At 38.9% G+C, this 15,499-nt stretch overlaps 1 protein-coding gene across 1 annotated transcript in view; it reads right to left on the reverse strand.

Moving 5' to 3' along the window:
* LOC131254134 (DNA mismatch repair protein MSH7) overlaps positions 1-15,499 on the reverse strand; it is a 95,262-nt gene that overhangs the window by 4,011 nt on the left and 75,752 nt on the right. The window contains exon 13 of the mRNA XM_058255141.1: positions 13,384-13,569. Within this exon, the coding sequence (XP_058111124.1) occupies positions 13,384-13,569 (186 nt within the window). The remainder of the gene's footprint in view (positions 1-13,383; positions 13,570-15,499) is intronic.

A 15,499-nucleotide genomic window follows, 5' to 3' on the forward strand; every position in this document is an offset into this window, starting at 1 on the left:
TGGTAAATTTGGGATTGATGAGGAATTTTCCCATAAAAATCACTATAAACTATGAGATCCTGGAAGACCATTGATGTCTTAAACTCCACGAGATATCGAAGGCCATTCATGTATCATGATTTCTGTTAGACTCTTTGAGTTTCTTGCAAGGATGGGACTGCTATAAAGAAAGATGCCAATAGGTCTTACAACTTCAGATTGAGAATATCTAGCAAGGAGTGTGGCTGTCACAAACGAATTAGGTGCTGAAGATAAATAACAAAAGGTCCTAAATGAGGTTTGGTCACTGATTCACGCAGCATTGCCTCACTTCAACTAGCAAACAAAACAATTCAAACTGAATCTGCCATAGCATTGCCTCACTTCAACTAACGAACAAAGCATTTTACTCAATTAAATGTTGTGTTATGGAAAGTTTGTGCATTCCACAATTGAGGGGACTTGTTCTTAAATAATTGTCATTTGTTTAGCCAAATATCTTAATCTAAAAACAAACAAACAAACATGCATGCACACATGCATATTTTGAAAGATACTTTCACATATATTATGAAAGCCCTAATGATAATAGAGGAGAGGCTAGGGGCTTCACAACCTCGTAAGCCTTCTCTCTCTTTTCTCTTGCTTCTTCTCATATTCTCTCTTTCTCCTTCTCAATCTGACTCTAACTCAAGGAACATTGTATTAGAACTGAAACAGATCCAATATAGTGTTTCCTTTTCTTTCACTTTCTTGTATCCCACTATCATATATTAGTGCAAATGTTATTTTTTCTGAAATGGTAAGAGAAGTTTGAGAAAATTTAAAAGAGATGTATCTGGGTGAGAAGAATTTGACTCATATAAACTAGTTACTTCAAAACATCTTTGCACTTCAATGAGGGGATAAGAGTGTAGGTGAGTATTATTCGGTGTTGCGGGGTATGTAGGAAGAACTGAATGTATACCAACCCCTGTCAACTGATTATGAGACCATAAGAAGGCAGTAAGAGGAATTTTGCATCACCAAATTTCTTTCTAGTCTTCGTCCTAAGTATGAACTTGTGCGAGCTCCAAATCTTGGTGGTAGTGAAGTTTCATCTACTACAAATGCATTTACCTGTGTTCAGCATGCAGGTTAGAGTAAATACTCCAAGTTCATCTTCATCTGATTGATCGACATTTTGTTTCTTACACACACACACACACACACACACATGAGTGTGTAATCAACCATGCACAATACACATTGCGCACACAACCAACCATTCGTCGATTGATTTATACATTAAACCCATCCAACCTTGACCATTAACCGGCATACCAAATCAGCCCAATCTCAGTCATCGAATGGTGTCAAAAACCTGCCCAAGTATGACCGGTAGCTTACATCTTAAATCAGCCCAATTCACTTTTGACTGTTGATTTGTGAACCGAATCTGTCCACTCATGGCTGTTAACTTGTGCATCAAATCTGTCCAATTCGGACCATTAGATTGGGTGTTGAACCTGTCCAACATTGACCATTCATTTGGACCTAAAACCTACCCAATTGTAACCGTTGATTAGTGAACGAAAACTATCCACCTAAGATTGTTGACCACTGCCCTAAATCTGTCCACTTGTGACCATTGAATTGCACTTCAAATCTGTACACTAGTTCACATGTGAATCCCTCAAAATAGTCCCTTGAAATAACGTGTGCACAGCCCATGTAAACCAAACCATCCATTCAACTCACCCATCTGTCCATATGTGTACTCAACTACCCATCCAACCATGTATCTATCCATCCATCCACGCATGTATAAAGGATACATGCATGCATCGATCCGTTCATTCAGCTATCCAAACATCCATGCATGTACATGTGTACACCATGAAGCATGAAAAAACCAAAGACGAGGAATGTGAGAGAGATGAGAGAAAAATGCGAGAGAGAGGGTTTGGAAAAAGAGAGAAAACGTGGGATCTCTCTATTTTCTGATTCAATATATATGTAGGGTTTCTTTTTAGTACATCATAACAATCCACTTTATACAATATTTGCAAATAAGCCCACTAATATCATATTTACAGAAATGACCCTACTAACTTAATATTCCAACACTCCCCCTCAAGTGTATGAATGTCTGTCATACCCAACTTGCCAGAGATTTCTTGTAACATGGGAGAGTTGAGAACCTTTGTAAACATGCCTGCCAGTTGTTCCGTAGATTTGACAAATGTAGTAACTAGTAATCTAGAGGATACCTTCTCTCGAATGAAATGTATATCAACCTCAATGTGTTTAGTCCGCTCAAGAAAGACTGAGTGTAGCGTCCCAATTTTAGGTAGCCAAGTAAAAGCAAGCCTAGGCACATATATCTATCTCATGAAGAATACAATAAAAACTTAAACACAATGAATCGATATAAATAGAAGTAATTAAATTTCGGGGGCAAAATTTTGTTTAAGGGGGGTAGATTGTAACACCCTAAACTTTTCAATACTCAAGTATTGAAAGTTCTCAAGTGTTACCATGAAAATTTAACTTAATATGTACTTATGTACAATATCAATTTAGCTATCCTAACCCTACATCTATTCTCCAACATAAATCTGACCGTTAAGAATGATCCTCATTCATAAATCAAGTCATCTGACCGTTGATTATGTGATTTGATATATGTACCTTCCTTTGACTAAATCAGTGAATAACTCTTTATCTATAATGATTTAGATGTAAGTTCTTTTGTAAGAATTGTTTAGAAATGAACATATAACCATTCAGAACCATTAGATTTCACAAAACTTTTATATCAATAATAATTACAAAAATGTCATTAACCTAGACCCCTGAATTCTAGATTTTATGGTTCCCATGATCTGCTTGATGAGAAATTTTAAACCATGCCTAATTATCACAAATTAACCGTACATGTCGAATTTCAACCGTTAGATCATGGTAAACTAGCTACTTGACCTCTACATCCGTCCATCCACTTATCAGATCAATATTATGATTCGTTCATCTTATTCACCCCATATGAATATGCTTAACCCACCATCAGAATTATAATCTAAAGAACTTACACATGTGAACAAATCACTCGAATCTAACGGTATACATCTCCTACCCCTAATCACTCTAGAAACCCGCTTTATGTCCATCCATTTACGAAACTAACCGTACATCCACCTACATACATGGTTGGAGTGCTAACAATCAAGTTCCCATATTTTTAGCAAGTCATCTGACCATCCGTCATGTTTAGATCCGCCAAACAAACCACACGAACATCACGGTAAACCGATCATCATGAAGATCTTAAGGTTTAGGTCCAAACTACTGGGTAACTTGTCAATTAGAAGTGTACATATGTTATTTTGAATTACAGGGTGTGTTAGCCACTAAATGAGCATCTTGGTCATCCTTGATAGATCAGGGCCCAAATTTAACCAGTTGAGAGGGCGTGTAAAATAACGTTCACCTGTCAAACTGCACTTTGTTTAGAGGGTGAAGTTGCAAGATACGGACGACAGAAGTCTGGACTAGAGAAAGGAGTAAGATTGTAATTAAAAGCCCATTCTCATGTATAGCTCTTAACCAATCTGTTTACGGAAGTTTCCTTTCAGGTGAATTACCACCAATACATGGTTACAACGTGTGGCCCACCTAGGACTTAGATGTGTCCCATATTTGAGCCCATGGCCAAACATAACCTTGTAAACGTGATGAATGGAGTGGATTTCTCACCAAACATCACATTGGACCCCACCTTTACCTAACCATTCACAAAATCAAGAAGTTAAGTGCAATCACTGCCATGCACGTAACTCCCCATAATGGCTTGGTTCAACAGTGAACCTAAAACCCACGTTGATTAATGGTGTGGCCCACTCAGAACTCGGATCCACTCCATCTTTTGGCCCATAACCTAAAACAACCCTGTGAAATTGATGGAGTGGATTGTATGAAAACTGATTGTAATGGACCCCGCCTATCCCGGACAATCCAAACTGAATAGCATTCTTCCGCATATTGTAACAGTGGCAACCAAGAATAGGGTAAAACAAGGAGTTTTACCCCAATCTCCATGATCCATATGTGGGCCACCCGATCAATGGATCCACCCCAAATTCAGGCCCATGGGTAAACACGAGGCGAGGAAACTCATGAAGGGTGTGGATTTCCCAAAGGCACACCGTATGTAGATCCCACATGATCCAGCCGGACCCAAAATCGATACCCTGTTTGCGGTAACAACGTTCAGAGAAAACATGGCTAGCGGAAATCACACCACCAAACTCCCGAATTGGATAGCTCAATGAGATCTGAGTCGTCCAAACCCCAAACCCTAGGTGCTAGAATTCCGACCACTCCCTGACAAGAAGAAGAGACGGAAAGGGGATGGAAACTCGGCATTCATCCATCTTCCACGCAGGCTTCACACAAGCCTGCCATTTCTTGCGAAAACAACTTCCGCATGTATCACGTCTCCGCATCCGGGCCATCGATCTGGTGGGCCAACCGACAACAACAAACCGATCTGAGACGTTCAAGCCATTAACCGACCGAGCCTACAACAAAATCATAAGGGAAGATGGGAAAATCAAAAACTCCCGCACCGTTTTCTAGCATGTGAATAGGGAGGTGCGTAAGGTAGTCTCCCGATTCTCCCTTGCTACGTAAACAAGTCGGCATAAAAGTTACAGTTAATCTAGTGGCTCCCACGCCCTATAAAAACACCCACTCCACCACCTTGAAAGTACAACAAAGAAGAAAGAGAGAGAGAGGGAGAGGAAGGAAATTCTAGCCGAGTAGCAGTAACAAGAAAAGAGAGAAGGAGAAAAAGAAAGGAAAAGAAAAGGGAAAGAAAGAGAAAGAGAAAGAGAAAGGAAAAGAAAGAAAAAGAAAGGGGAAAGAAAAGAAAAGAGGAAGAAAAAGAAAAGAGAGAGTTGGGTTTCGAGTCAACTCGCTGGTCCTGGACTGAGTAAGGGCTAGATTTGAGTCGAGCTTGAGGTGAGGGTTTTATCCTTTAGGCTTACATTAATTTAAGTTATTATATTTACTTTGCCCTTACATGTCATCCTGTTATTTCTACCTTGCCTTAACATGCCTTCGTGTTACTTTGAATTCTTCCTGCAATTATATGTTTACTATCAATTATTTGCCATTTGATATTATAATATAATATTGCTTATAAGTGATCTTTCTAAATTAATGTAGAGCCATGGATACAAGCCTTGCCGTTGCCCTATCAAATATATTTGAGTTCGCCCTGCCACTCGTCTCTTTATTGAGTTGGTCATTGCCACTCTCCTTATTAATGAATCGGCCCTTGCCCTATCAAATATATTTGAGTTGGCCCTGCCACTCGTCTCTTTATTGAGTTGGTCATTGCCACTCTCCTTATTAATGAATCGGCCATTGCCGTTCTTCTATTTATTGAGTTGGCCATTGCCACTCTCCTTATTAAAAAATCGGCTATTGCCGCTCTTCTATTTATTGAGTTGGCCATTATCACTCTCATTATTAAAGAATCGGCCGTTGCCGCTCTTCTATTTATTAAGTTGGCCATTGCCACTCTCCTTATTAAAGAACCGGCCATTGTCGCTCTTCAATTTGCTATGTTGGCCATTGCCACCGTTTGAGTTGACCATTGTCACTCTTGTCTATATTGGCCTGTGCTATTTATCTTTAAGGCTTAGGCATGTGTCTTGATATTCAAGAACCTCCGTGATTCAGTTTATATTCTCTATAAGTGCAAGTACTATGTTGGGAATTCCTCTTCTAGCGATCGAAAAATATTGTGGACGTAATGCGTTTTCGGTAGCGGCCCTGGGGCGACACGTAATTCCATATTTCATGGGTGATGGTGCACCAGTTGGTGTATGTAAACTGTTATATATACGTGTTACATCAATTCTTTTCTTTATGGGGGTTGGATGTCGCAATTAGTCGCTCTAATCCGGGTTGCGTGATTCACCCGGTCATGTGTTGTGTTCGTCTTGGGATAACTGCATAAATCCATGTTAAACGTGGGACACCCCGGCGACTCTCTGTAGTATGAGATGAGAGGCAAGTTGGATAACTATAATCGTATTCCACATTGTGGCAATCGCTAAGTGTGATAAACCGCATATACTTTGTTAGGCATACATCTCATGTAGATTGTTTATGCATATTGATACCTCTTGTAGTTGTAGAGTACGGGATGTATCAGAACCTTTACATTGCTTTTGTGAATCTCTTGAATTACTGTTAATCTTAAAGGATGACTATCACTATGAGTAGGGCATTGACCCTCTCCCAACCGTACAGATGATACAGGTAATGTATAGCTTGAAGACCTAGAGGACCATCTCCCTATAAAAGACTATATTGAAAGAATATGAAGATAGTTTTATTATTTAGTTTTATACTTTCGCTGCGAACTCGATTAATGTAATAAACTTCCATTGAGAAGGCATTTTATTATTTATTGAATTTCTTTACTCTGATGAAATAATCAATCCAGTCAATTTTATTCTTGTGAATGTTATCTTCATGAATGTATTTGGATGTGATCTAAATGAAAATAAAATAAAATAATAAGGTGCGATTTTTAAGGCATCCAATTTATACATTATTAACACCGGATTTTCTTGGACACGAGTATAAACTCTGGCCGTGAAAATTCGGAGCATTACACTGAGTCAGACGCAATATGAATGGGAACCTGATTGTCACAATATAGAGGAATAGTTGAGGTAATAGGGAAACCCAGTTCCATCATAATGGATCTCAGCTACAAGAATTCACAAGCCGCATGAGCCATAGCTCTATACTCTACTCCTGCACTAGATCAAGATATGACTACTTGTTTTTTACTTCTCCATGTAACCAAGTTGCCACAAACGAATGTGCAATAGCCAGAAGTAGACTTTCTGTCCATTGAGCATCCTGCCCGGTCAGGAATATTAACATGTCCATGATTCATATAAAGAATACCACGTCATGGACATGACTTCAGCTATCTTAATATGAAATGTACAACATCCAAATGAGGCACCTTTGGCGAGTGCATGAATCGACTGACAATACTTACAGCTTGAGCAATGTTCGGTCTTGTAATCGTCAAGTAGATCAATTTTCCAACTAATCTCTGATACATACCCAGATCTGTCATACTCTCACCTCCAGATGCATGCCACGAGTGCTTCTGGTCCATAGGAGATAAAGCTAGACGAGCACCTAATTTCTCAGTCTCACTCAGCAGATCAAAAGTATACTTTCTTTGGGATATGAAGATGCCTTTAGATGAACGAGCAATTTCAATCCCTAGAAAGTATTGCAATAGACCTAGATCTTTGATCTCAAATTCTTCACTCAACTTGTGCTTAACGTGATCAATAAACTCCCAAGTCATCCCCGACCACAACAATGTCTTCCATGTAGACAAGTGTAATAGTTCTGCCTTCTTCTCGAGTATGAATGGAGACTATGATCTGTCTAACATCTTCTAAAGCCAAAGAGGAGAATAGCAGCACTAAATTTAGCAAACTAAGCTCTGGGAGATTGCTTAAGGCCATAAAGAATCCTTTCAGCTTACACACCTTCCCAAACTCCCCCTTGAGCTAAAAACCCGGAGGGCAGATCCATATACACTTCTTCTACCATATCGTCATGAAGAAAGGCATTCTTAACATCCAACCAGAACAGAGGCCAATCAAGACTGGCAACCAAGGAAATAATCAAGCGAACTAAATTCAACTTTGCCACGGGTGAGAAGGTTTCATTGTAATCAGCCCCGAAATCTTGTGTGTAGCCTTTAGCCACCAGACGAGCTTTATAACGCTCAATATATCTATCGACTCAATAGTTTATGGAGAACACCCACTTGCATCCAATTGTACTCTTACTTGGAGGTAATGGAACAAGATCCTAAGTGCCATTTTATGAAGAGCAACCATTTCTGCTTCCATTGCTTGCTTCCAAGCAGGGAATGAAAGAGCCTCAAGCACTGATTTAGGAATAGTGAAAGAGGAAATGGCGGCCAAGAACCCACGATATGATGGTGTAATAGACTCATACGAGACAAAATTAGAAATAGGATGCAATGTGGGATGATGACTACGAGTGTGAGAAGCAACAGGGTGGAGATTGTTGTCTAATGTCTTAAATCCATCTGTAACAGGGTCTGTCGATGACATCGACATACCACTTGATTCCATCGAGCAAATGTTGATGCCATCGACATATGCTCGATCCCATTAAACCTGAAAAAATCCTAGTTGATTGCTGGACAATTTTGTAGTTGCTACTTGATGGCATCGAAGGTGGTTTCGATGTCATCGACAGGTCCTCGATGGCTATCGATGCCATTGCAAGTCCCATTGAAGGTGCGCGCAGAACTGCGTAAGTGCGCGATTTGTTTCATGTTCCGGTTGTGGTAGTATATATATCGAGTGTAATCAGGATTAGGGTAAGGTTAGGGTTCTCTAAGACGTGCTTAAGGGTTTAAGAGTGTTTTGGAGAGAAAAAGGGTAGGGCTTTTCCTCTTGGGGCTTTGATCGCTATGCTTTCATCTCTTGTAACTTCATTTTTCATAGTGCATTCTCGCTTTGTGCCGTAGTTTTTCCCCGCAAGGGTTTTTCCATGAAAATTCGGATTGTACTCTGGTTGGATTTGCTTGTGCGATTGTGATTAATTTGTTGATTCCTCTCTGTGTGCTTATGCGAGTCCCAATAATGGTGTCGTCGACAACGATGTGTACCAATGAGAAGCGAGGGCATGGAAATTGCCTATGCCTTCAACCCAGACGATCTACACTAAATTTGGAAACGCTTTAACATGCGTGAGCAATTACCTGTGACCATGGGCACAAAGATATCTTTGTGCCCGAGCTATGTGGGGTCCACGGGAGATATCCTTGACAAATCCACTCCGTCCATCTGTTTTGAAAGACCACAATATGACATGATTCAAAAAATCATGAAAATCCAAAGCACAGAGGGCCACACCCAAAAAAAAAAAAAAAGTGGGAACCACGATGTCCACCGTTGAAACCTTCCTAGAGCTAACCATGATGTTTATATGCCATCCAAACTGTTCATAGAATTATTATGACTCAAATTAAACTGTAGGAACAAATATCATCCCGATACAAAACTTCTGTCACTACCAAGCGTTCAATCCCCACCGTTCCATGTGGTATGGCCCACATGAGTTTTGGATCTGCCTGATTTTTAAAATCCTATCCTATTGCGGTCTATTGAAAACAGATGGATGAAGTGGATTTGTCACGGATATCTCTATGGGTCCCACACAACCCAAGCACAAAGATATGGTCACACGCGATTGCTCCCCTAACCTGCTGTGGCAGGAGAGCCTTTAACTTAAATGTTGTTTGCATAACGTTCTTTGTAGGCCCGACCAAGATGTATTTGTTTTATCTATGTCATCCATCCATTTTTCAAGATCATTTTAGGGCATGAGCCTAACATGACACAGATCCAGATCTTAGGTGGACCACATCATAAAAAAACCAGGGTGATTCAATGAACACCATTAAAAACTCCCTGGGGGGAACCATAAAAGTTTTAGATGAAGTTGTACCCGTGTTTTCCCTTCATCCAAGTCTGTGCGACTTAATCAACAAGTTGGATGGAAAATAAACATTACAGTGGGCCCGAGAAGTTTTTTTTTTTTTTTTTTTTTTTTTTTAAAATTTTATTTTTTATGGTGGGAGTTCAATCACCACTGTTTTTGGTGTGGTCTACTTGAGATTTGGATTTGCCACATTTTTGGGCTCATGCCATAAAATGATCTCGAAAAATGGATGGACGGCATGGATAAAACACATACATCATTTTGGGCCCACACAGCACTTCCCAATCCAATCGGTATATATATATATAAAAAACCCTCTGATAATTACATCTACCTACGTTTTTTTTTTTTTTTAACGCAACCTCATTAGTGGGCATTTTTATCATTATAGGAAAAATGATAACGGAAGTTAAAGGAAAACTAACAGAAGGTACCCATTTGACAATAACATGATAAATAATGTAAATAGCGTATTAATGAGGTACTAATTTGTAAAAATCCCTTCTTTTTAAGAAGCATTTAGTCATGATGGTTGGAAACAAGCTATAGAAGATATGATGGTTGCTTTCCATGACAATCAAACTTGAACTCTGACTGACTGACTTTCTGAAAAACATGTGGTTGGGAGTCGATGGGTGTATACAATTAGTTACAATCCTAACGACTCAAATGGAATGCTTAGAGATCCGGTTGGTCACTAAAGGGTATTCGTAGTCCAAGAATCGACTATTCTGAGATATTTTCACCAATGGCAAAGCTTAATTATGTGGGTAATCATTTTGGCCATCACAAATTTGACTGGCACTTAGACCAACTTGATGTGAAGAATGTATTCCTTTATAGTGATCTTACTGAAGAAGTCTATAAGGAGCAACCACCTAGCTTTGTTGCTCATGGGGAATTCTCTGAGAGCTTGGTTCGACAAATTCAGTAAAGTGGCATTTTAACATGGAATGAAACAGAGTCAGGCTAATCACTTTGTCTTTGTGAGGCGATGTGAGGTGGGTGTCATTGTGTTAGTAGTGTATGCGGATGGTATCATTGTCCCTGGCAGTGATAGTGTGGGCTTGACAAGTTGAAGCCGTTTTTGCAACAACACTTTTATATAAAGGATTTGGGCCATCCTTTACTAAAATAGCAAGATCTAAGGTGGGCATTAGTTCATCTTAATGCAAATATGTGATGGATTTACTGATCGAGCCTGATCTTTTGGGAGACAAACCAATTAAAACTCATGTGGGCCCAAATCAAATGTTGAGTGAGGATTAAGAAGAGTTGATCAATGATCTAGGAAATTATCCTTGACACATTTGAAAATTGATTTACTTAACAATCACATAACCTGATATCACTTTTATTGTAAGCGTGGTCAACCAATTTATGCAAGCTCCTCGTATTCCTCATATGGAAGCCATGTTTCGTATACTCAGATACTTAAAGAAACCTCCTCGTCGTAGTATTCTATATAAGCACAATGGTCATCTTCAAGTAGAAGGGTATTTAGATGCAGACTGGGTTGGTTCTCCATTTGATAGACAATCTACTACGGGCTATTATAACCTTGTAGGAGAAAATCTAGTTACAAAGCGTGGTGGCCCATTTAAGTGCAAAGGCATAGTATAAGGCAATGGCTCATGCTACGTGTGAGCTTATTTGGCTAAAGACATTGATGAGTGAGTTTGAGTTTATGGTTTATGTTCCCATAAAACTATATTGTGATAATCAAGCTACTTCTCATATTGCCAATAATTCAATTTATCATGAGAGAACTAAGCACATAAGAGTTTCTTGTTGCTTTATCAAAAAATTTACATGCCGTTCATTACATATCAAGATCAATTGGGCAATATTTGTTCATTAAGGCTCTTGTTTGCACTCATTGGGATCATTTCTTAATCAAGCTAGACAGTCATGATATATATGTCCCACCTTTAAGAGTGTTAATGGACTGTGAGGGATGGTAATGATCACAAGTGTGACCCACTTCGCATGGAGAGTATGGTTTATATTGTTTCATTTCATTATTCCTTTTGTTTAGTCCTTAAAGTATGTATTAACATAGAGTTTAAGCATATGGGCTTTGGTTATGGACTAAGTGGAGGTACTTGTGTACTTCACATATATTATGAAAGCCCTAATGATAATAAGGGGAGAAGCTAGAGGCATAATCACCAAAGCCTTCTCTCTTTTCTATTGCTTTTTCTCCTATTCTCTCTCCATCTCAATCTAACTCAAGGAATAATGCCCATTACAAAACTAATAGCCAGTTCTATTACTATGCAAAGATATAATCATAAGACATTCTTCATGCCTCTTGAAGAAAATCATGGTAGAGATATCTCCATGTCTATAACTCACAAAATTTTAGATTAACACTTGAATAAATGACCAACACATATTCATTCTAAAATTAGAAAAGGAGAAAGTTTACGATTGCATGGAGTGGGAGGCCCTTGATTATGTTTTATCTATAAGGCTCTGGGCCCAAGCAAAAGAATGGGTTAGAGCTTGATTTTCATTTTGAAAGATGGCATTGATGGGGCCACGAAATAGTTTAGTTTATTTAGTTGTTTATATGTTCGTTATTATTATTATTATTTTTTGTTTAGCTTATATTTTTGCTAAGTTTAGGGAGTTGGGCAAAAAAATTATTTTATTGAGTATCTTTATGTGAAACTTTTTATCTGAGAGCATCTGTTTGTAAGAAGTCTTTCTTGAGACTATACAAGGCTTGGACATACACACCATACCCCATTAAGGAGCATATGAAATAAAATTCTTCTTTCTCCTTGCTTTGAGATGAAGCATAACCTCCTGTGAATGGAGTGGTGAGTGATTCCACTAATCTTCTTCAATGTATTTCTTCTTCTCCATCTCTACATCCCATTCTTCTTTCTTTTTCTTCTTTCTTCTTCTTTAAACTTTCGTTCTTCTTCTTCTACAACCCTTCATCCATCATCATCATCATCAAGTGTTAACCCAACCCTAACCACACCCTTGTACGGACGCACTTGTTTGTCCGTATGACTATATGGACAGAGTCGTACGACTGTCGTAGAGACAACCCTCCCTCTTTATGTCTTCTTTTTTCCCTCTCTCACCTAATTTCCTTTCTTCTAACCCTCACTCTAAAAACCCCACATCTAAACCCCTAATCCTAATTTCCCCAAAATCCCCTAATTTTTCCAAAATCCCCAATTCCCAAAACCCTAGTTCTTAAACCATTTAACAAAACAAGATGTTCTTGTCACTATCTAATCATGTTTTATAAGATCTAACTAACAGGTGGTGATTTAACGTTGAACCTGAGCATGGTTAAATATTTGAATTCATTAAGCTTGTGATTGACTAGCATTATTTTTGTGCTAATTCGTTGATGATCTCATTGCATCATTCTAAGCTAGGCCATCTGTAAGGAAATTCACTTCTCATCAAAAGTCTAAAGATCAACTTGCTAATTCTTCTACCCAAAGCATCACCCCCACCCCCCCCCCTCTCTCTCTCTCTCTCTCTCTCTCTCTCCTTCAATCTTTTTTTGTTTCCTCTCTCCCATGCTCTCTAAATTGCTAATGGAAAAAGGAACTCCTTCTAAGGAATGAGTCTTGAGGGATTAGTTATTGATTGACTGTCAGGTGTGATTTGGGAGTGGGATGCACGAGGTTCTTGCCGTTTTTTCTTTTTCCTGTGGTCTTTGTTCCTTGGTGTCTGGTGTTGTGTTTTTGGCACCTCTTTTTGAATCATATCCTTCTTTTCAATAAAATTTGAGAAATTCATAAAAAAATTGGCATATCGAAACATCTGAAAGTACAATGGTTGGTAGTAGCAAACCTGGTATTGGGGGAAGCTATCATCCACAGCAGTTTCAAATTGTGTGAGAACATCATCAAGCTCACTAAGCAATGGAAGATTCAAAACTTTTGATAGTGACGAGATTCCATAATCTTCTTTCTGTAAAATTACTAGCAATTCCATACCAATCCGAAGCCCTTTAACAAGAGTGCCAAATGCTTTCACCTGAAACATAAAATTACATATTTAACTATTAGATGAAAGATTAATGTGGTGACCCTCTTCCTTTTTATTAATTAGTGTTTAACTAGAATCTAACTTCATCTTAGTAAGCCTTTCCATCTTCGTAGATATTTCAGGACTGTATGATACCACTATCATACATGGGAATTTGGATATATGTATCATTGTGGGAAATTTCATAAATAAGGACCAGCATAACAGTTCTAATGCATCACCCAAATAATTAGAGATGGGGCCTTAGGTGTTCTGATGCAACTATGACATATAAACTGATAAAACATGCATTGTTAGACAGCTTTCAGTGAGCCTACATTTGTGAAAACAGAGAAGGAATAAAAAGAACACTACCACCATTCAAGGCATTGTTCATAGAATGCTAACACAAACTTGTTTAAATTTTATACAAAAATACTTTAGAAAGTATAGATAAATTTTTTATGTAGAAGATCTAGGGGTGTGCACGAACCGAGCTAGCTCAGTTAGCTTGCTCGACTCGACTCGAAAAAGCTCAATTCGACTCAGTTCGAAGCTGAGTTCGAGCCGGGTCAAGCTGATTTTTTGAGCTCGAAAATGAGTTCGAGCTGGCCCTAGCTCGACTCAACTCGGATCGAACCAGTTCGTTGACTCGGTTACTTTGTTATTGATGTTGCTCACCAAGTGTTTGATGAAATGACTCAATGAAGTGTAGCTGGTGGCAAGGAAGGTATGTACATGAAACAAATACCCTTTTTTAACCCTTTTTTCTTGGTTTTTATGTTGCTTAGAAAGTGTTTGATAAAATACCTGTAAAACCATTGCTTCGGTTTTAAATAAAGTGGGATTTTGAAGGTGCAGTCCAGGTGTTTGTGGATATGCTGCACAGGGGAACTCGGCTCGAACTGGCCCGAGCTGCTGACCGAACCGAGCCGAGCTGGCCAGTCAGGCTCAAGGACCAAGCCGAGCCAAGTTCAAGCTGAGGTCAGCTAGTGGCCAAGCCGAGTCGAGCTGAGGCCAGCTCGACTTGGTTCGACTCGATGTACACCCCTAAGAAGATCCAAGGCCAGCAAGCAACAACTTGCACACATTACCAGGGTCCGGAGTAGGAAACTGATCACACGACTTGTATAACAAAAAATACTCAATTCTCTAACCATGCCTTGCCAAGCAACAAAAGAGCAGATCACCACAAGTAACCCCAGTACTCACAAGCAATGTTTGCAGTATTGGTATTGATGCATCACACCCTTAGGATACAGACATATCGGCATCACAAGGGATATCACATGCATTGGGAATGTATCATCATGTGTGGGGAAACATTGGGAAAATGATGAAAATTTTCAATAGAACTTCAGCAAATGTCAAAAGACGTGATTGCACCCTTAGAACTCATAGCATTACCAAAAAAGAAAACATAATAAATTTCCTTTACATAAGAGTCCTAAATTACGCACTTTCTAACAAATGTGAAGCGGTTATAGACAGAATGAGTCCATCTCATTCAAATATCACGCAACTAATTCAGATTACACAATCCAAATTACGTCTCCCAATTTAGATTGTATGATAAACCAGAAATTAGGCTTCTATATTTATCTGACTATCAGATTGGTGGGTCAACAATTTGGAAGGTCTATGTACAACTATGCCATGAGTACGATTGAAGAGTCAGCCCCATTTTTTATGTGGTGCTAAACTAACAAGGAAAGGTTCTAAATGAGAAAAGAGAAAAGATTTGATACCATGGCAGAGTTATGGATGATGAGCACACTTAGAAAATTGCACATGTGGCATACAAGTAGTCAAATTAAACCATCCAACTTACAGTTTTAATCCAAAAAACTACAGTAAAAGTGGCTGAAATCTGTAGTAGAATGATCTAGGAAAGTTTTTAGAATGAGAAAAGTGAAAAATCAAGGAGAAAAATGGATTT

The sequence above is a fragment of the Magnolia sinica genome, chromosome 1 (assembly GCF_029962835.1).
Source record: "Magnolia sinica isolate HGM2019 chromosome 1, MsV1, whole genome shotgun sequence".
Lineage (NCBI taxonomy): Eukaryota > Viridiplantae > Streptophyta > Magnoliopsida > Magnoliales > Magnoliaceae > Magnolia > Magnolia sinica.